Source organism: Opisthocomus hoazin, chromosome 1 (assembly GCF_030867145.1).
Source record: "Opisthocomus hoazin isolate bOpiHoa1 chromosome 1, bOpiHoa1.hap1, whole genome shotgun sequence".
NCBI lineage: Eukaryota > Metazoa > Chordata > Aves > Opisthocomiformes > Opisthocomidae > Opisthocomus > Opisthocomus hoazin.
In genome coordinates this window covers 131,370,603-131,393,000 of record NC_134414.1, presented here as the reverse complement: position 1 = coordinate 131,393,000, position 22,398 = coordinate 131,370,603, and the positions used below count along the sequence as shown (strand labels likewise).

Here is a 22,398-nt window from a genome sequence, read left to right as displayed (position 1 = left end):
TTCCAGTGAGCAGGGAGAACACTGCTGTGGCAGGCTGACTGCACAGTAGTGACAGCCGCTTGAAACTGCTTACAGGCAGAGGGCAGAGCAAACTGGCCAAAGTGCCATAAATGGGTGTATCACATGCTTTCAGAGTTTATTACCTAGACAGTACCTGGGTAGTTCCATCCTTAATATATGCATATATAGTTACATAACAATACATACATGCTTAACAGAACACACATGCAATATGAATATTTGATAGATGTACCAATCTCTGAGGGCAGATCCAAGGCAAACTCCTACAGAACATTTCACTATTCAAACAGAATGGTTTCCACGTTTGCGAAACATTTCTTCCCTGCTCACTTGCCCGTTCTTAATTTAGATTAAAATTCAGATGTCACACACTCCTCCAAAACAGTCCTCTTTTCCTCTCAAGAGATGCGTGTGTATATATTTTATATGTTTATATTACACACACAGTTCATTACACTTGTTTAATATAAATATATATACTTACACATAAACATACACACTTCATTTCTTAAGATTTAAAACTAGAACAGACTGAAATGAGAAACTGGAAAACAATGAGCCTGACATGAACATTTTCAATCATATCTGACATTCCAAAGGAAGCATTATACTGAAAAAAGTGAGAAGTCATTTTTTATTCCTAATTTTCCACCTCCTGTAATGCCAAGTAAAATCTCTGAAGATCAGCTGTCAATCCAACCACAATTAAGTTTCAAAGTTACATGCCATTACTCTACAATTCCAAAACATTCAAGATGCACAAGGATCACTCTTCCATGTTTTTTTCCCCAATGATAAGTATTAGAAATACATCCTTTTACATTTTTTTTTAAACACAGTTACAAATAGGGATACAGAAGTGCTCCAGCCAAGAGCAGTCAGACTGAAAGCGTTACCCTCTCCCGATAACATCCTTCTTTCTGATTTCCTCCCTTACTATTCCACCCTTCCAGGCTGAGCACGTACTCCGTTTTGGTTTTAACTGAGACCATTGCAGACAATGGATGTTTGAGACAGTTCATGCAGTTAAGTCACCGTAATTGGGGGGGGGGGGGGGGAGATGGACACAGCCCATGGGAGGTGGTGACCTAAACGTTTCCCTCACAGTGGAAACATTCCCATAATCAGATATTCTCATGAAAGAGCATTACCATTAGAAGTGGGACTTCGAGACAATTAGCACAATACTCGCAGCAGCTACTCTGTCCCCTCCAACTTAACGTCTAAGAGCTAGTAACTTTATAGCAAAGAAGTGACTTTATAGCAAAGTAGTGTTCTTGGTTTTTTGGGGGATTTTGGTTTTGGGTTTATTTTTTTTTACAGAGCAAAGAGAATATACAGATCACTTCAAATACTGCAGATACATACAGCATGTTTCTCCAGCATGGACCATGGGCTTAGAGAGCAATGCTGTACGATAGGAAGAAGACGTGCGCACCTGCCAGCTTGCGCAAGAATTTCTGAAATACATACATAGAAGAACATCTTGGTAATATACCTGAGAACACATTGTATCTACTCTTTGGTAAAAGGATGTCATCAGATATTTTACAAGATTAAGGAAACAAACGCAGTGACATGAAAAAAAGGAAGAGTATAATGAATATTTTCAGGCTATACTTTTTGAAAGTACACAATTTTGGGAAACCAGATAACATTACCTTCTCTTAATCATTATCTTTTAGGTTTTTTTTAAACATGCCCTCACAAATTGAGAATACCCTTACAACAGTTACTTCCAAAAACCTTGATGCTGCGAGGCTGCTTATTACCTGAGGGCATGTACACGAGTGTGTGCACATCTACGTGTCTGTAAATAGCTTAGGCATGGTCTTACACATGCATGCACATGCACATATACATGAACACAGGACCCCACTGCCAGCTTCGAAGGCAATTAATCTCGTTTTAAAGAATTGCCATTATTGCATGGCTTTGGAATGCATGTTGCAAAGGGTCACATCCCCCGCACTGCACACCTTGCTACATTCACCACTCAAATGGGCTCAGTGTAACAGCAGCAGCAGATGACCCCCAGGCCAGTTTAAACTACAGAAACCACCTCTGCACCCAGAATATGCAGAATGCATACTTCCAGGCTTCAAGAACCATCCTAACATTTTCATTAACAATTCAAAATCAGCTTCTAATACCACATATCACACTTTGCCCTGAATTCTGTGTTATGAAGTCTACACACTGATCCAGAAACAGCAACACGATCTAATCACTAACAAAGTACTTAAGCATTGATGAGAGTTCTGAAGATGTTGGAGTTCATGCAGAACTAATAAAATACAAAGACTGACAGTTCCCTCATGTTTTTTAACTGTCTTCATGTTACTGGCTATTTTGGGGCACTTCACATACACAGCATTCTTCAGCAGAGTTTTTTAGTTTTCTTAAAATCAAAGGTAGGAAGCTAACCTGTAAACACACAGTTTATCAAAATAAAACCTTACTTTGTGTTTCTGCAGGCTCAAGATGAAGTTATAGGCGTACTTAAGGCTGAAAAAATTGACTTGGCTTTGCTTGAAGCACAATACGGCTTTGTTACTCCCAAGAAGGTGTTAGAGGCCCTCCAGCGAGATGCTATTCAAACAAAAGCTGAGCAATGGCAAGAAGATATTTACGAAAAGCCTATGGGAGAGGTATAAATCTATAATTGATATTTTACCATAGTTCCCACCAAATTCAACAGAAAATATCTCACTGACTTCAGGGAAAGAAAGCAAATGAGCTCCAAATCTAGAATGTAACCCAAGTATAAGTGACAGTAGAACAAGCTCCGTGGTCCAGCAGAGTTGGTAATAAAAACAGGTATCTAATGATCCTCATTTATACAGCGCATTGGGGGCTTTAAACATAGACAGCCATGATTTTGTCTAACCCAAACTCTGATAATCAGCCTTCTATTTTCAACACCATGTTTTTTTCCTTTCTATTATGCAAATTCACAACCCATACAAACAGATGCCTCCACATTTGTCTCATTGAGGCCATCTTACCAATGGCTGGTAAGGGCCCACTCAGCAGTAATGGCACAGCTGTCCACCTACATATATATCAGCTCCCACTAATTCTGGGGGAGTCACAGGTATACTGCTTGATCTGAGTAGTTACTGTAATGAGCTGTCATCAGAAACTTCATCAAGGCAGAATCTAACATTCTCGCATTGTACCTAAGTAACTTTATTTTAATTACAGTGCAGCAGCAGCCATACTTTCTGAACAATGTTATCTGAGTTTCACTTCTGCCATGCAATGCAAATCTCTGGATATTAAAATCACTTCATATCAGAATATGTGGGGTTTTTCCCCAAGTGTACCCTCTTGAATTCAGATAACATTTTTAATATGCTGCTCAGTATAGATAATAATCAAAAAAGCAGAAATTATGAATAAAATTATTCTACCAAGTGTTTTCCATGCTTTCTGAACAGAAATGCACCTAAGAATACAGAGTTCATTTCAGAGAAAATTATGTCAGGCAAAAGGTCAACAGTCATTTCAAAGGCTCAAAGGTTAAAATCTCTGGTTATAATCTGAAACAGATAAAGTTCAACTGGGGAGGTTAATTTATTTTAGAACATTGTGGCATTACGTCACAGAAACTTTGAGCACAAATGGAAATGATTTGAAGTCCAAAAAAGTTTGAAAACATAAGTTCAGTCTGTTACTTTACATAAGTTTATACACACTTTTTCCTTCTTACACTTAATGGCAGAGAAAGGATTTCTAACACCACTGGATTTGGCAATTCCAAAAGGCAGAGGTAAACACCCTCAGAGCAAATGAAAGGCTCTAGGAGGACCACTGGCACTTTGTCTATCTTGGTAATCCAAAGGATGCTGTAATCGGCAGGCATTCCATAATTTCAGTTTCAAAATCCCCCCAAATTAAGTCAGACATCCATTTAGGTTTTGTTTGGATGATTTAAATGTTTATAAAAAGCAAGTGAGAGGTGGAAGCAGCCACAAAGTATGGGGACCAACCATTTAAATTTCCCCTTTGCCACTATGACAACGTACCTTTGTATCTGCCTACCAAATCTCTGCTGATCCAGTTCCTCTAGAGCATGTGTGTGTCACCCTTGACAATTTAGCCTTGTAGCCCTGAACACAGAAGATCTTCCCAAAACTCATTTGAAAATACCATGAATTTCAGAAGGCATCTGTAAGATTACTGGTCCTTTAACGTTCTCTCACAACTCACTTATCTATCCTAAAAAATATATGAAGTTTCTTGGCAAATTTGATTGAGAATGTAGAGGGAACATTTGGTGACTGGACAGCTTTACTCAGTAGGAACAGAATTAATAGGTGAAGAAATGTAGCAAAATAGAAAACAGTAGTAATACATCTTCCTTTGCAAAACCTATGAGGAGTGTGACAAACCAAAATCATGTCTTCCTTGTCTATGAGGAGATTTTTCTATTTTTTTGAAAGCAGAGCGTTTTTTCAGCAAAATTTGCTCCACAGCTACTTCTTTCTTCAACCTAACAAATGCCAGAAAAATTTACTCTTATTCCTCACACTAGAGAATACAATAAGTTGTTTTATGTTTAAAGTAGCTTAAAAGAAAAGAAAATAGACTTTTATTTTGGTTTTACTTCTGTCTGACACAAAGGCCTGAAAAGGTTTTCCATCTTTGCACGGTTTATAAATTTAGATCGAGTCAGTTATTCATAAAAAAATCTGGCTTCAGATCAATTGCTCTTCTCTTGAATAGGAAATGAACAGTATTCAACATTCTAGTAAATACAGAATAATAGCATAAGAACCACTTTCACAGATTCAAAAATAAATAGGCTTTTTTAAAAGGATCAAAAAAACATCAGAGAAGGTGATTAGGAAAAGAGAGGTAAGGAGGAAGATACTGCACAATTTTTCGTGTCTTTTTCTTATGTTTCAAACCTTCATGGAATTAGGAAGCCAATTCTGGTTTCTAAATCTCCCCAGCTTCCAATAACACAGTCAAAGATAAAAAAATGTGATGCCTCACTGTTTGAAATTTCATGAACAATACCTCCTACCACTTTGAGAACTCCTCTGAAAGCAGCAAAGCTAGAGGAAAACCTATATCCATCAAGGATAAATCAAAAATTGAATCATTTTTTAAAATCCTAGTGCCAGTCAACCCAGGGAAAGATGCAACCTCATCAGCCTTTTAACAAAGTATATCTGATTGCATCCTCACAACATCTTACAAGTGTTGGTCACAACTCTCAAGTGACGACAGCTGTAGGGCACCACTAAGTTACCGACATAGGAAGAGACTGAAACAATCACGTTGACAACGTGCATGCAGGACAAGCAAATAAACCTATCCACATTGAAATTTGGCTCAGCTAGGGTTGAAAAAGACAAGGGAGGAACTGCTCCCATAATCTCCAGTAATCCTAAACTCAAGATTATACACTTATAAACAATGACCCATGAGGATATTATTAGCAGGAATAATATTTCACTGAACTTTGGATAAAGAAATGTAACTAACCTGGATTTCATTCTGGCACACCACCAAAAAAAAAAAACAACGTCTAAAAAGAGAAAGATGAAAAATTCAGTTCCAATGTAATGGATGTGAGACACACCATCCTAGTTTGACTTTGGACAAGAGTTGGTGGCAAAATGTATTTAAACAATTAAAGTCTTGTGAATTTTTAGCTTGCTGAACTATTCACAGTTACGTAAGACCATGCCTCTTATTTTCCACTGTATTGTACAGTATGTTCTAGTATTAATTCTAGCAAATGCCCATATGGTTAGCAAGAACAAAACAACAAATCACTTAATTAAGATTTTATCACTTTAATTTTCAACAGAAGACATTTATACTGCTGCTTATTAGCCCTCTGTGGTTTTTAGCCGAGAACTGTATATGCTGAGTAAACGTGTGTGTGTACATATAAATGGGCACTTCTGCATGTGCAGATTTAGCATTTGGACAGAGTAATTTAGGCTGCTGGAGACCACTCATGTGAGAGGACCTCACACTAGGAGGGGTTCACACAACTTCTCTCTCTTCTCTGTTGGATATGTGGGAGTCAGTCACAAGATCTCAGAGCGAAAATGAGAGAGTCAAATTTGCTCCCCAGGGAAGTGGCCTTATCTTGCAGAGGGACAGAGCAGAGCTTCCAAACCAAACACACAGAAGTGCAGCAACCCAGTACCAGACTCTGCTCTGCTTGGTCCTGCAGGGAGGGAGAGACATGCTGCACAGTAACACACACAAGTGTGCCCATACCCATTATGCAGCTTACATGCAGATCTCAAGCGTGTGCACTGATTGTGATGTAGGACCTGCTGCCTCCCCAATTCACTTCTCTTATCACCCATCTGCACCAGGAGACAGGCCCAGCACATCTTCCCTTCTCTCCCGAGTGAAATCCCAAGCTCTTGTCCTCCACCCTGTTCCCCAGCCACAACCACCACGTGCCAGCTGCAAATGCTCATGGTAGAACTGATTTGACAGCATTCTTGAAAAGAAAACCTAACTGCATCTTCTAGTCTCAGCAACAGGAGAAAACTGTGACATGAAAACAGCCATTATGCAGCAGCTTATTTACTTGTCTCTCTTACCCTTTCATGTAAACAAGTCCCCCAGGACACTACTGTTCTTTTACTCACTTTCAAATTCCTCGTTCCCCCTCCCTGCCTTGAATACAAACCTCTCCCATTCCAAATACCAGTCTGTAATCCAAACTGCTAATCTCAACACTGACAGAAGCACAACGGCGAAGTGAAAGGCACTGGTATTGCTCACTGAGAACTGCAAACCAAAACCTTCCCACCTTTCTTCTTGCATACTTGCTGCTTGGATTACCGCTTGAATTAATCTCTCCTAGCCATTCAAAAAATATTCTAGAGCAAACAAAATATACTGAACCCATAAACCACTGCTGACAGGTCCCATGCCCTTCACACCCAGCAGTGCAGAAGCAGGACTATTTTCCGTTTGGTTAATATTGTGTTGATGACTAACCCTCTTCTCCATCAGGTATTTATATGTTTGGAAACAGGAGTCATTTGATTTATGATCAGCTTGTAGCCAGAAATTTCCGTGTTTTCTTATGATAGCAATTTACACATCCCCTCAGGTTCTTACATCTACTTTCGAAGCAGTGGTCCAATCCATATATGCATCACTTTACACGACGGGGTTAAGAAAGTAGACTGCCTGTCGAAAGAAATCAGAAGTTCACACCTTTGCTTTCTTCCCCTGACCTTGCACTGAGGGTGGAGACCAGCAAGCACCCAGTTCATATCAGTTTAAGACAGGGCCGCAAACAGTACCGCGTCAGAACTTTATAAAAAAACAGGAGGCAGGTTGCTTTCTGAGAACAGCATACAATCATCTGACAGCATGACCTTTAAAAAGGCAAGGATCAGAGGCTCAGGTGATGATGCTTCATGCATCTGTGCAATACCTGTTCCAAAAAACCCTCCAAAATCTTGGAGGGGGAGGAAGGTTGATAAAACACACTCTCATTCTTGTAAGCTGGTACCCGGACAAAAGATTTGAAATTTTCCCACTTCTAGTGGAAGAAGTAGAGTGTGGAGAAATTAATAATGGCCAGTTTTCTTCAACCCGACTTTAAAGACACTTCAGTTTTCAACCTCTGTCAAAGAGATAGAAAACACAGCCAAGAGATTATTGTATAAGGTGGCACTTGCTTACTGAGAAAGCTTGCACAAGCAAGGGTTTAGGTAAGAAATGTTTTCCCAAGAGAGGCCATACTTCAGGATCATGATTCTAGAAAGCACTGTCCATGCTGGTGTAAAAGTGTGCAAATTATGAATGAACAAGATGAAAAAACAACCTGCTGAAAGAGCACCATCAAGCAGCCAAAAAGGACAGTCATAGGTTTCTTTGCATTTTTTGATCGTGCATGAAACGAGCTCAGCTATGTCGCATCAGAAAAGACACACTCTGATGTCACAAGCAGAAAGAATGGGTGATTTTCAAAATGGTCCACATTTCTGTTGGACAATTTTGGACTCAAACCATCTTCAAAGTCTTGTTAGTAGTTCCTTTTTCCTTTTTCATAACAGTGTCACCATAAAAAGTTAACAATGATTTAGGAAAAACATAGGAGAATATATAAAGCTTAAAAAGAAGCCGTGGTAAGCAAGGGGAGACTCAGAAGCCCATGTAGAAACTGAGGATATTCTCAGTCTTTCAAGAAACTCATGTTTAGGCATTCCAGCTCTTCCTGTCATTGCTTCTATTGGCCAAACTGTGAACAAACATGAAGAAAAGATAATTCATCATACTCCTCAGAATTAAATTGTCCAAAATAAGCAAGGGCCCTAAGAATCTTAAGCACCAGTGTTTCTTGTGGCACATGAAACTCCTTATGAGGGAAATGTTGGAGAACCAGAAGCAGCCTTGCTTCCCATACTACGCATTTGTGAAATGTTTCCTATTAATAGAGTGAAGCACTGCAAAGCAGCTTGATCTACTAGAATAGACCATGGTTAAAAGGAGGCACTGGGCTTTGAGCTCCAAATTTCTCTTTTACAAAAAGGGTACAAGAATTCCTGTGTTGACCTGATGAGGGAGGCAGTCTCCACAGGGGAAGGAGAACGAGCATGGAACAAAGATTCTCATCAATACAGACTCTTCCCAGGTCTTTAGATGGCCTCCAGTGAGCACTCCCCAAACTTCAGCTAGATCACTAATGCCTAAGGAGGAAAACCCCTTCTGGTTTCATGCACACACACATGCATAACTCGTTCACATACTGAATTCAAAATTACAAGAGAATCCTCATAATAATAATTTTCTCTCAGTTTGTGGAAATCATTTTGTTTAACAGCATAACTCCAGTGAACAGTTATGCCAATACCTCTGTGGTTTAGAAAAACTAAAAATTATTACCAAAACCTAAAATAGATTATTTAAATTCACATATCACTATATAATAAAATTTAGAAGCTCAGCACAAACCCTTGGGGAAGAGGTGGGAATTTGATGTTCAAAGTGTGCTATAAAGGTGCCATCTGCAAGGCAAAGCCCTTTACAATGTGTAAAATTTGAGGAACAAAACAGGAATTGCCACCATTAAATAAAAGTACTTCCATTAAAAAAATTTAGCATTTACGTATACCAGAAACCCAGAGACATACTGCACAGGGGACAGGACTGTTTTCCGCTCTTGGTTCTATCACATATTTACTGTGAAACCAGCGAAAACCTGCTTTTTGATGTACCCATCTACCCTACAAAGACAATTCAATGCTCTCATTTTCCGTGCAGCTACTAGTGAGGCAGCTATTTCTATTCAACCAAAAGTCAGCCTACTTCTGTGTGAAGCAATGCCGCCTTCTGCCAAGACATCTGTTTCTCTACCACAAAGATCAATGAGAAAAGCACAGCCCTGGGAACAGTAACCGTTAATTAGTAGCTGTTGAGGATCAGTCATGGCAGGAGGAGGAACAGAAGGTGACAGAGTCCTGCAAAACAGTACCTTATTTTTCTAATTTGTCAGAATTAAACTGACAGAACTAAATAATCCTGTCCAAACAGATATCAAAGGACCTGGCATTAGGCTATTCAATGCATTTTACATTATCAAGCCTCTCTTAAAATCTTTCATTAATGAAAGCCTGAGCAAGTACGAGTTTCAAAAGACTTCAGGAATTTTTGCTTTTTTTGTAGCTTGATAAAGTTGTAGAGAAACAGAAAGAAACTCACAGACGAATGCTGGAGCAACTTCTAATGGTAGAAAAATCACACAGACAGACACTGTACGAACTAGAAGAAGAGAAGAGGAAGCACAGCAAATACATGGAAAAAAGTGATGAGTTCACAAACTTACTGGAACAAGAACGTGAAAGGTAAGGTTAACTCTTGTCATAGTGCTAAGAAATACCTAAAATTTAACATTACATCTAAGGATCTGTCCGCCTTCTTATTCTGCATCCACTAAAAATAAGAAATATTTGCAGAGTTGTATTTTCAGAATTCAACTGTGAAAATATGCCTAATTACTCCTAAACAACAGTAGTGCCTACATCTCCATCAGCAGGTGAGGTAGGTCAAACGATTAGCAGATTCTTCAGCACTGTGGCAGGATGACAGGTCTGTTACACTACAGAGAACACAGGGAGATACGCAAATGTGTAAAGTTACAACCAACATGAAGCCGGTGAACTGATTTTCAGCATGTTTAAGGTGCTCAGTGTACGCTACAGTATGTAACAGAATATTAAATCAGGCATGCAGCTTTTGATGGTGGAACAAAAAAGACATGAGGAGAAGTAGCAGGTGTTTGGGCAGACCACAGAAATGCAGAGAGAGGAAGAAAAGGCAGAGGATAATTTACATAAGGCTTTGAAAATAAGAATGACAAAGTTCTCATATCAGGATTGGCATAAAAAAACATAAATTCAGCTTTATTTTTAAATGTAACTTAAAAGCGCCACAGCTTAAGCACAGTGTGAGGGTTTCAATACCAATTCTCAAAAGAACAATTAAGAAGAGTTTTATGTCATTTATTGTCTTTAAAAAAGCCACTTGAAACTGTGCCTTCTCTGAATCTGCAGTAAAACTGAACACACCCTAAGGGGGAGGGGAGGGGGGCGGCGGCGGAATCGAAGAACATTTCCTATTCCCTGGATAGCTACTCCAGAAGATAGGAGAATATTGTCTCCGTTTCCTTTCTCTTAGGAACAGCTTCCAGATGGAAATGTTTGGGTGTGAGAACGTCAAGCCTACTATAAACTCATATTATGCATAGATAATTCTTCCTCTGCTTCACCTGTGTAACATCATGTTCCACGTATTTTGGCAGTGTTTACCCTTCACATTACACCTCTCTCCTGCAGGTCTATCAAAGATAGTACAAATGCTTCCTATTGAGTACACAATCATATTTACGCATTGCAATTAAAGCACCTGGGGAAAAAACCCTTTACTTCTCAGACAAATGTATACAGATGCAGGCAAGCACAGACACACACCGAAAAGCACATACAAAGTCCCTTCACAAGGCACAGAACTGACTTTTTTCTTTAAGAACTGTTTTTGTGAAACATCACTATATCGGGAACAAAAACCTGAGATGAAAAGAAGTTTTCATCTCTGCTGTCTTCTTCTCAAAAACTATGAGACACTCATCTCAGAGACAGAGCTAAACAATTACAGTTGCTAGAAGTGGCAAAACGTTACATCAGACACGTGCTCACACAGTGGGAAAAGCTGCACAGAAGGAAAGACCAAGCATCAGAGTCCTTGTATTTTTTTTGTGTGTGAAAACAGGGTAGACATGCGATTAAAACTCTCTTCCCTGCCCCTCCTCCATACTCCCCCCAAGAAGACTATAAAACATTTACCACTATTATCCGCAACATTTAGTCTATCTGCCTGGGAAGGCGGGGGGAAGGGGAATACTGAGGTGTCTAATGAGGCCTTAGAGTATGTAATAATAGATTTCAGATTAAGTCTCAATTTTTGTATTTTCTTTGGAGGACGTATTTTATGTGGAAAACCTTAAGGGGGTGTGATGTCACATGTTGAGCTGATTCCAAAACGTTTGCCAAGTAATGTCGCCATCAAGATCTCCACGCAATTGCCTGCCATAACAAAAAAAAAAACAAACACCAAAACCTCAAAACCAACCTAAACCCCTACAACCAAAAAACGCTCAGCAAGTTAAGGCACAGCTCCTTCTACATTAGCCTGCCTGACTTGACACTCAGAACACACACCCATACAGAGCAAAGTGACCTTCGGTTCCATTTCAAAATACCGTAGTCCAATTTCAGTCTTCTCAGGATGTGAATTTTGCACTTGGATCAAGAACAAATAGAACTCTACAAAAAAATTCACGAATACAGCAATGACAAACGAATTTTTGTGTTTCCCCCCATTCAATTAAAAAAAAAAAAATCAGAAAAGCATTAAGTATTCATTGATGAACTTTCTTCTTTTTTCAGCCAGAACCCGCATTCTCTTCTCAGTGTGAAAGGGTATATAACACTTTCAACAGTATTTCCATTTCAAAGCAAAATCCTGAACTTCCATTCCATTAGCTAAAGATACCCCTGAAGAGTACAGAATGCATGCAAGGCAAACAAGGTACATGAATAGTACGTGATTATGTGATCAAAACGAAAAAAAACTTCGAAGTTATGGGACAGTGATGCTGAAGCACTGAAAACTACTCTTGACAGCAAGAATAAAGAAACTATCAGTCAGATCCAACTCTTTACATATGAGTGAATATATTTTCAAATAAGGAGGCGGGAAAGCATTTGCTCTTTCTTACGCACACGCTCAAGAAGTACAGAACTGGAGAATTCTTATACGAAAATTTTAATGATGAACTAATATATCAGATGATCAGGTTTTACAATAACTAGGCAAGCCTCCATCTCTAAGGCCGTTCTGCCACCTTACTTCCTCCATACATGACATTTCTCATTAAAAGAATCAAAAAACATGTTTGGATCATGCAAAATATTAGCAGTCTTCACTGAGTCAGTAAAAATCCTTCACCTTAGTCATTCGAGAACCCCTTTGACTTCACAGCAAGGCAACAAGACTAAGTTTGGCCTCAGCAACTGTACATTGCCAGATTTGGCAGTTTAAGCTTATGACAGGACTAGTGACAGCTTTCTAGATATGAGAACAGGATTAGCATATAATGTTCACCCTCTAGGAATTTTTCTTGTTGCCAGCCAAAACTAATCCTCCATAGTCTTGCTGTAGCTAAGAGACAAAGATTGGTCTTCCAAACTGAAGAGTCTCAACACTTAGCAACAGATATTTACCAGCAAAAGAATGATAAAATCATGATACTATCATTGTATTTATCCATCTTCAGCCGTAAGTACCTTTAAAGCATGGAGCCACTGACAAACCCCTATCAGATAAGGAAACTTCTGTGGAGAAAAGGAGGTCAATGACTGGATAGGTCTTTCCCGCACTTCAACAAATTTTACTCTGTATGCGTGGAGATCAGACAGGAACACAAGGACAAACTACACGCGCATGGTAGTGTACTAGACTAAGTCTACTAGAGTCCAGCAGGGAAAAATTTGTCATATTGCTGGAGCCTACAGAAATAGCTGCACCCAAACTCACAGGAACGTAAAAAAACTCCAGAAGCTAGATACAGAGACTACTAGGTGCACCTGAAGAACCGAAGCATAAAAGCCATTGAGCTTGTTCAGAAGCTTTTGCATTTCATGCGGTTGGGGGATGGAGGGCAGGATTAAGGACTAGGAAGAATACTTACTTTAGATTCAAATTCAGATGCCACTGTCTTCCCTGAGGATGTCCCTATCTCTCCAAATACATTTATCCACATTCCATATTTTTTGCAGTATAATTAAACAATAAAAGCTGCTATTTTAGAAAACATTTTACAAAGCTGAAATATGAAACTGGAAGGTTTTCCAGATATGCATGTTCCCAGTTTGAAAGCACATGACATATGCATGGAAGTATTTATGCATTTACATATTACTCTCCACCCTACACAAAAAAAAAAAGAAACAAAAGAGTAAAATAGTAAAATGATTAGCACTTACACAGCCCTTTTCTGCTGCAAATCTCAAGGAGTTTTAATCACTACATAAGCACAGTTATTCCCCATGTTCTGAATACTGAAAGCAAATGAAGGTATGACTGGAAGATACCAGTCACAGGTACCTTTGGGTGCAAGGGTTAAACTGGAGGAAAGCAATAAATCTCCCAATGTATAGGTGTGTCCCTTCTTCAGATTTACTATATACTGTATAGACTCTCAACTACACTGGTTAAATAAGTGAATACGGTTCAACAGGACAGGAAAAAATAGCAGTTTGCTAATAAGCAATGTGAATAGATTTTTTAGAGGCAGTTAAGATAAATGTTGCTCACAGGAATTCAAATACTAGCACAAAACTCTGCACACTGATATAGCAGCAATGAGTAAGATCTTATGTTTAAGGATCATCTACTAAGATGAGGGTTTTTTCCTACAGGGAGGAAAGCCATCCTAAGTTTTTGTTTTAGCTCTGAATTCACACTCATAAAGGTCATATACAGAACCTATTCCACAGAAGAAAACACAATCGTTTACATATAAAATAATCCTAACATTTCCTAAAAGGAAACTTACTCCTTATGCTCTAAGCAAGTGAAAAAACCTAAGCCAGCCAACCAAACTCTATTCCACTGTATCAGACATTTCTTCTTACCACATCAAATAAAGGGCATTTTCAGTTTTAAGATAAAAGCTATTATGCCCATCTGAGGAGTCAGCATTCACCAAGCATAAAAAATGGAACCCAATCTGCGAACGTCTCACAACTGTAGTCTTTCTCATCTAACAAAACACCATAAAACACTGTGCTTGGTGCTCCAACTGCTGCCCCTCTCAAGGTCAGCCAGTTAATGTGATGTCCTGTTGAGCAACACAGGCTAGAAGGGATCTCTGCAGATCTCCAGCACAACCTGCTGAGTGCAGGGCTAACTTCACAGTAGTCAGATCAGGTTGCGCAGACCCCTGTCCAGATGACTTCTGAAGATCTCCAAGGGACAGTGATTCTGCTAGCTGCCTGGGCTCCTGATGCAGTCTTCATCAGGAGGATGCCATCCTCACCAGCAGACCCTTTCCCTCAATTTCATTGTAGGCATCAGTCTGGTCTGGCTTCTGCCCCATGTTCCACTGCAACTGTTCTCATTAAAGGCTCAGTAACTTGCCTTCTGGGCAAACCCCTGAACCTAATCCATCTTCACTGTCCCTGATCTTTCAGCTGCCTTGAACACAAATGAGCTTTCAGCATTTCCTTGCCACCTTAACCACACAGAGTTTATGCGACTCCAGCTGGACTCCTTTCTGCATTTCCACAGTGTACTCTGAGTTGGAAACTTCTCATTGTCCACCTCTACTCTGTCCATAGGACCCCACAGGTCTTATTCTTTAGATCTTCTCTTTATCCGTTCGCTCTCTGTGCTTCTCCTCACGAAAACACAAAGCCAGCCATCATCTCTATGCTGATGACTCAAGTCTACTCCAACCACCACAACAAAACTCACCATTTGTGAGCAACCTGCCATCATCCCCAACTCCATGAGACCAGAAGGGAACTCAGTCTTTTATCCCCCTGCCCTTGGCTTCATCCTTAAGATTCTCTAATACCTCAGTTCTTAAAACTGGGGTAACAAAGTCATAGCGCTTGTCACTCAGCCTGTCATACCTAGGCACATTTTCTACCTAAGCCTTTCTACATTTAAGTCTCAAATCCTTCTTCATAGCACCTCCAAGAAAACAAAAAATAAAATTAAAACAATTTAAAAACCCAACACAAAACCTGAAAGAAACCCCCCCAAAAATAAATCAAACATGTATTTCTGTCTATCAAAATAACTAAATCCTTTTCCAGGCCCTCACTTGAAAAATATTTTTTCATCATTTCCACATTAGCTATTTCACCCCTCTATGTCTCTTCACTGGATGTACTCTCGTTACTGCATTAAGACTAGATGTTTCCTCTTGTGTACCTTTACTGTACACTCTTACCTTCTTGTGCAATGTTAATACATGGACTAAACATCACACTAAAAACGTACCAAAATAAAACTGTATTATGTTGTAATACTGCTCAGGTACTGAGTAGGTGATAAATGTGATTTCCTAAAACTGAGCACTCTAAGTTAAGTGGTTTATGTTTTTTTTTTACGTGTCAGATGAAAGTAATTGCTACACAGAGTAGGTCAAGTTAGTAATGCTTGAAAACCAGGACAGGGCATCAGGAAGAGGAGAAACCATCTCAGCTAAAAGGTGAAGTGTGTTAGTGTGTTGTCAGTGTAACATTGCTGTACTTTAATTCTGACACTTTCACACATCGGAATAACAATATATTGTGCGCCCAGCTCTGGAAAATTCAATGTTCTACAACAGTGGGCATAATTAATATTTGCTGTTTTTCTTAATGAAGCCAATTACACATTATAAGAAGCAGGATCTTATCACTATAGAAAGCTACAGTAAAAATAAACTCTGTCGACTTATTTATTCTACATGTGTTACCAGCAGTTTTTAATTTCATGCACATTGAACTATTGTTGTGGATTGCATTGTACTCAAATGCAATCATTTCCTTTTAGCTTTCTGGCAATGAGTTATATATATTACATATGCCTGAGACTATGTCTTGCAAGTTGTGAAATGGATGCCAGATCTCTGTACATTTGACCTTTTTCATAGGTATCTAGCGTTCTGTAGGTGAGTAACAGAGACCCACTACAAGCAAAACATCAGCGTCCTACTCTGCATTACGCCCCAGTGGGACAGCCGCACTAATAATTCCACCGGGGCACAAAGACAGGCTCAAGGAAGTGATGTACACAGATCCATTACCTCATGCTCCTACGTGAAAAGCTATGCACCATTGCACTGCGTAACTTTCAACAGATGTTGCAAAATCAAACCCTTGTCAAAATTCAAGGATGCAAAGATTTCCACAACAGTTTCTGTGCATGATGGAAGGTTAAAATACTTTATCTTAAAGCAAATAAATTAATAAAGTCCAGGTCAACAAAGGTATTAAAAAACCCCAAACTGTTAAATAAGGTCGCATTATGTTTATTCAAAGCAAAGATTAAGAATAAATGCAAATAGAAATAGGGCTTTCAACTTAATGTTAACACCACTGAGAAATTCTCCAGATACATGGTGCAATTCTAAATTATTCCACCTACTGTAATCAGCAAACAGATGAAAGATCTAGGTGATAACCACTTCTCATGCAACTCCACTGACACTGGTGGAATGACAGCGAGAAGTGAGGCTCATATTTAATTTCTCTGAATTCTGAGCACATAAGACGTCTGTTCACCGCTTCAGGCACACTGTCGTGACTACCAACTGATAATATCATTCCGTACTTTGAGGCCGGGGAGGACACAACGAAAAACCTTAGTCAAGTAACGCTCTCCTACACTGCTACCCTCTCTCCCCTCATGAGTGGGGAAAGTGATGGTCATTGCCATATGCCCCCCCTGCAAAAAAAAGGGCCTAAATTCTCCTGAAAGGGATGATCATGGAAAACCATCCTGGTGGTAGCTCTGGTCAGCACTTCTAACCGTAGTGTCAGAGCTCAAAGGGAAAGATGATCTTCCTAAGCTGGCAAGTCTCAGAATATTTACGGCTCTTGTAAATCTACACCAACTCCATATATTCTGCTTGGAACCTAACCAGTGACTAGCACAGACGCTGAAGCCCTGGCCAAATATGCTCATGGTGAGGCACTGCCCTCAGTAATGGGGCACTCACTCTAGTCACCAATTTACATTTCCAAATAAGCTTCATGTGCAGCACAGCATAACTAGTCGAATCATAAGCAACAATAGAAGTGGATGACTGCACCAAGACCTGTGACCAAAAAAAGACACGGTGCGCTTCTGATTCATTGTAGGGTGGGGCTGTGAGAGAGGGAGGAATTAGCACAGGATTTTGTAACTGGAGTTTGAAAAGAAAACACACAACACCAGACAGAGAGTGAGAAAAAAAAATAATCTATAAATCATTCTCTGAGACAGGAAGTTTGACACTATTGTAAGTTTCCAGAACAAATCATTGCTATGGGAAAATTTTTACTCCTGTTCCAGTGTGGAGGGGGAGAAGTCTCAACGAAGTTAAGATCTTTCTCGTGGCAGAAAAATTTAAGTGACTTATATGTGCTATAATCAGTTTCATCTCTTAAGAACAGGCAAGAGAAAAATGGCCATGAGAGCTTGGATTGCAGGTCACACATCAGTTACCAAGACTTGCAGTCTAAACTCATAACCAAGTTTCCCATGGCATACTAGGAACTTCAACGCATTTATGCCCAGCTACAAAATCTCTGAGCATTATATACATGTGTGAAAGAAACATGCATGGGAGACTGAAGCAGTTTAAGAAAAATGTCACAGCCTCAGTCCCTGTACCAAAAGACTAATTTTAAACAGAGAAGAAACAAGAAAATTTGTAGTGCTAAATCTGCTGAGAACAGAGATTACTGGGAAAAAACTGTTAAAAATACACACAAAAATCTTATTACATGGTAATTTTTATTTTCACATAAGTACATTATTTTTTTGTTTCTTGAGCCTGAAACACACACTGCATAACCTTTCAGGAAAACACCACACACTTGGACAAGGTAACACATAACCTATTTAGTGTCTGAAGATCTGAAATGTTAACACATTGAAAAAGTGTCTTCAATATTTGAACGTTTCTGCTAAGAAGATTAGCAAAAAGCCACAGAATATATAAATTCATTAATAAACTAAAAGGTCAGGAGGGACATATGAACTTTCATTTTTAAAATTTCTGTTTCAGACTTCTGTATGAGGGGGACAGGACGGGTGGATGGCTCGGAGGAGGAAATGGGAGTAATAGGAAGTAGATACCAGAAAAACCATTAGATCATCTAGTCTCACCCCTGGCAACAGAGGGTTTTTCTCCAAACACACTGTCGACAATTTTGCTTCTCATCTCAAATGTCCAAAATACAGAAAGGTCTCAATCCCTGTAGAACTGTTCTATAAAAGTTGCATTGCCAGAAATAAAATTATGCTTTTCTATTCATTCAATAATTCATTCTCTTTAACAACTCAATACACTCCTTTCTGACAGGATTGTTACTCTATTGAAAGCTCTCTAGATACTTGGCCAAGACTCAAAAAGAACCCGTGACCATTTTGGGTCACGGACACATACGCAGCCGAGATCCATACCAGATAAAACCCTAAGATGAGAGTTTGAGTGGGCTGCAGCCAAGGTCTGCTGCTTAAGGACGATTCTGAAGGGAAAACTGTCCACTCCCCTTCTGCAGTAGTTCTCAACTGCATACCCCTTGGGATAAAAATGTGATACAACAGCCCTTGCGAGGCACGATGTGAAGGAACTCCCCAAAGACTGAGCAGGCAGAGAGACTTAACCAGTCCCTCCACTCTCCCACAGAAAAGTTTGTGCTGGGGAACATGACCGGTAAAGCTACAGCTTGTACCAACAAACTGACAGTAGAAGGCTCCAGCACTGAAGGCTCTCTCAATCAATCATTTGATCATTGATAACATTAACTTCCAAGCAGAAAAAAAACCCAAAACCAACAGTTGTGATGGGGTCATTGTGATTAGGCTGCTGACAGGGGAGAGGGGAAGTATTTTGCCATAGAAAAGTTTTATTCCCCCCAAAAATAGGAAATTAAAAGTGCCAATAACACTGAACACACCCAGACAGCTAACCGATTTATGTCTGCCAAATTTCGCCTAGCATCATCCATCTTCTCCCAAACTCTACTTTTGCCAAAAGTGTTGAAGAAGAGAAACTTACTGAATCCATAAACATGGTTGTTTTCAAATGTGCATATGAGCTTGATGAGATACACCTTGCACAGGTGTACTATCATTCTCTGCCCAAGATACTCCTAGCAGCTTCAGCAGAGACAGCATCAGGTTCTGGCACTGCAAAAGAAAACCACCAAAACTGCTCTTTGGAACAATGCCTTATTTACTGCTTTGCCAATACCTTTGAAGTTACAGATTTTGCTTGAAATCATGAGAGCTGATTAAAAACCTGCAACTTAAACAGCTCTTCACTTTTAAGATCAGTCAGTCTTGCCTCTTCTACACAACCAGCAAATTCCTTCGCCTCAGCACTTTGGTTCACAGTATCTTTAAGTCACTGGGGAAAGACATGACACAGACATTATCAGGGTATAGGTAACAAAACAGTGGTTTTCTTGAACTATCCTTCAATTTCAGTCAATCATAATTGTAACCATCTCACTTGTACTTCCTTACACGATATGGTAGCCTCCTTCCTCCTCATAACCTGGGACAAAAGCTGAACAAAACCAGACAATCCTGTGGTAAAGGAAATAAAACCTAGCAGAAATGGAGATCGTGCACCCTCCTCTCCCTTCAATTTGATTTGTATGCAAAGAATTTTAGGGTTATCAGAAAAATCTTAGTACTGTAAACATTCTTCTGACACATAAATTTATGACTACTAAGATGACTTTTAGGAACGTTCAGATCCTACAATTTGCATATAAGTCATCAAGAAACTGGGACATCATTTATTCAGATGTTTAGACAAGATTTCAGATGTTTCTCATTTGAAAATTTTATCTTACATCCAACTGGGGAACCGAGAAGACAGACACACTCCCTGAAATCCTCAAGTTCCCCCTTTACTTCACTAGTCTTGCCAGCTAAACTCTGGATGTCTTTGCATTCTGTCAGACAGGAGAATGAGTCAGTCTGTCCCTAACTGGCCTTCTAAAAAGGAAATTGAGAAGTTTGATGACATATTTGGATAAACATACTCACTGGACAGAGATCTAAAAAGTTAAGTAACTTTAAGTTTTCTATAAACCTTCAATATCCTTATAAACTAGATTTAAGTATAGGCAGTAAAAACTATAGATTATCAATAAACTTAATGAAAACCTCTGTATTTAAACTCAAAGGACCTTGTAAACATGCTCACCAAAGCTTCACCATTGTAATACAGCACCACATGCATAAATCTATGTTATTCAGGAGGCATCCAGAGCATTTCTTGGAGAAAACTGAGAAGGAGCCGTTCACGATAAAAATAACAACATATAAAGGAATTTGCAAAGTGCATGGAGACAAAAATAGCTTTTTAGCCACCTGACTACAAGACTGTCTCCACGGCTACATCTTTGAAATGGTCCTAGTATCAAAGTGCAGATTTAGGCAGTAAAGTAGCATTTCAGTAAGTAGTTGAGAAAATGATGCAGGAAGAAAGGGTTCGGTTTTATTATACTGTAGAATAACTTTTGGAATAGGATGCACAAACTACCCAAAATAAAACAAAAATAGGCTGCTGGTATTTAAGTTTAAAATTAAGATGAAGACTGTTTAAACTTAGCAGAAAGTTGGCAGGTGCAAAGGCATGCACAGTTCAGGATGACACATCAATTAGGGATGCAATCATTAAAACTCTGTATTCTTGGAAATAAAGCATTAAAGTAGTCAACGAAGTTTGACAGGAAATAGCAAAGCTCTGTCTAACCAAACAACATTTCAACCAAGCAGAGTTTAAAAAAAAAAAGACAGCCAAAGAACAAGGGTGCAGGGGCTCCTGTACAAATGCAAGTCCAAGAATCCAACATAAAAACTAGACTATCTAGTTGTAAATGTGGACTAGGATAGAATGTGCTTCTCAAAGCGTGCGAGAAGAAAACATTCAGAGGAATATGATTGTACTATTAATAAAGTATTTAAATCAGGATGAGAGAATACATTATGCTGATGTAGGAGCTGTACAATTGCAGCAAAAAAGGAAAGCAGGAAAGTGGAGAGAGTGAAACAAGAGAAATGTATTTAACTCTGTAAAAGCTTATCCAGACCTTCTGTTAGCCGAAGCTCTTATATAAAGAGATCATCATATAAATACCAGACTACTGACCATCAATTCAAAATAATGACACTTACCACATAGTAATGAGAGGTAGGAAGGGCAGAAATAAGGGGAATCTGAAGTTATTTTTACATGCTGCATAAACGTCACACTAGAATATAACAGAGAACAGCTATTTAAATTCTCGAACTTTTTGTAAAGCATCTCACCATAAATTTCAATAGTAGGAGCAAGTTACGGTTTTTGTTCCTACTAGAGGCATGGACTAGTCCACATGGCAAATACTGAAAAGTCAGAGATTAATAAATTCTCAAATTCAAATCATTTGAGGTAAGAGGGAAGAAAACAAAAAACAACTATCACATCTAGCTTTAAGTGGGATAAACATGTAACACTAATGGAAACTAATTATAAATAGAGCATCCGAAAGAGTAAGCACCACAGAAACTATTTAACAACATTGACAAAGAAGATTCCATGTAAGTGTCTATCAGCAAATCAAAAGCAACTAAAATATTCTCCCCAAAGCCAACTAAGTAACTTAACAACAGACTAAAATAAATTAAGTATACAGGCATCGTAAAAGGGAAAATAAGTGCAAACAAAGATAACATACAAGAAATAGAAATGCTGGCATGTTAAAATCCATCCATCGAAAGCGGGAAATCTGCATCAATATCAAGGGGAAGAACACTGAATTACTCTGGACATCCTTCTCCTCTGAACACTGAGGCATAAAATTAGTTTGGTTCATTTGCGACAACCTTAGTTGGTTTTCATTTGTATTTTTCCCTGACAGCATTGGATTCCACAGTGTGGGAAGTCAAGGAGGTTTTGACATTAGACTCTCTTTATGGAGAAAGAGTCTGTGAAGTCATTTGAAGCTGAACTGATAACAGAAAAAGCTTTAGATCAAATTTGTTCAACACAAAGCAACAAGCTTATTAGCGCCTTACCAAGATTAAATGGTATTTAAGTGTTCTAAAAGAACA

The 22,398-nt window shown here is 39.0% G+C and overlaps 2 protein-coding genes across 6 annotated transcripts in view; one reads left to right on the top strand and one right to left on the bottom strand.

Annotated features, from left to right (window-relative positions):
* The window catches only part of CMSS1 (cms1 ribosomal small subunit homolog), a 243,318-nt gene that overhangs the window by 158,667 nt on the left and 62,253 nt on the right, over positions 1–22,398 (bottom strand). The window lies entirely within an intron of this gene.
* FILIP1L (filamin A interacting protein 1 like) overlaps positions 1–22,398 on the top strand; it is a 208,078-nt gene that overhangs the window by 125,243 nt on the left and 60,437 nt on the right. For 2 of the 5 annotated variants that reach the window (XM_075436077.1, XM_075436069.1), the window contains exons 4-5: positions 2,499–2,672; positions 9,688–9,866. The exons of 1 other annotated variant lie outside the window; for it this stretch is intronic. In XM_075436077.1, the coding sequence (XP_075292192.1) occupies positions 2,499–2,672; positions 9,688–9,866 (353 nt within the window). Of the gene's footprint in view, positions 1–2,498; positions 2,673–9,687; positions 9,867–22,398 lie in introns of those variants that run through there. 2 more of the 5 variants (XM_075436083.1, XM_075436092.1) reach the window with 2 other exon arrangements.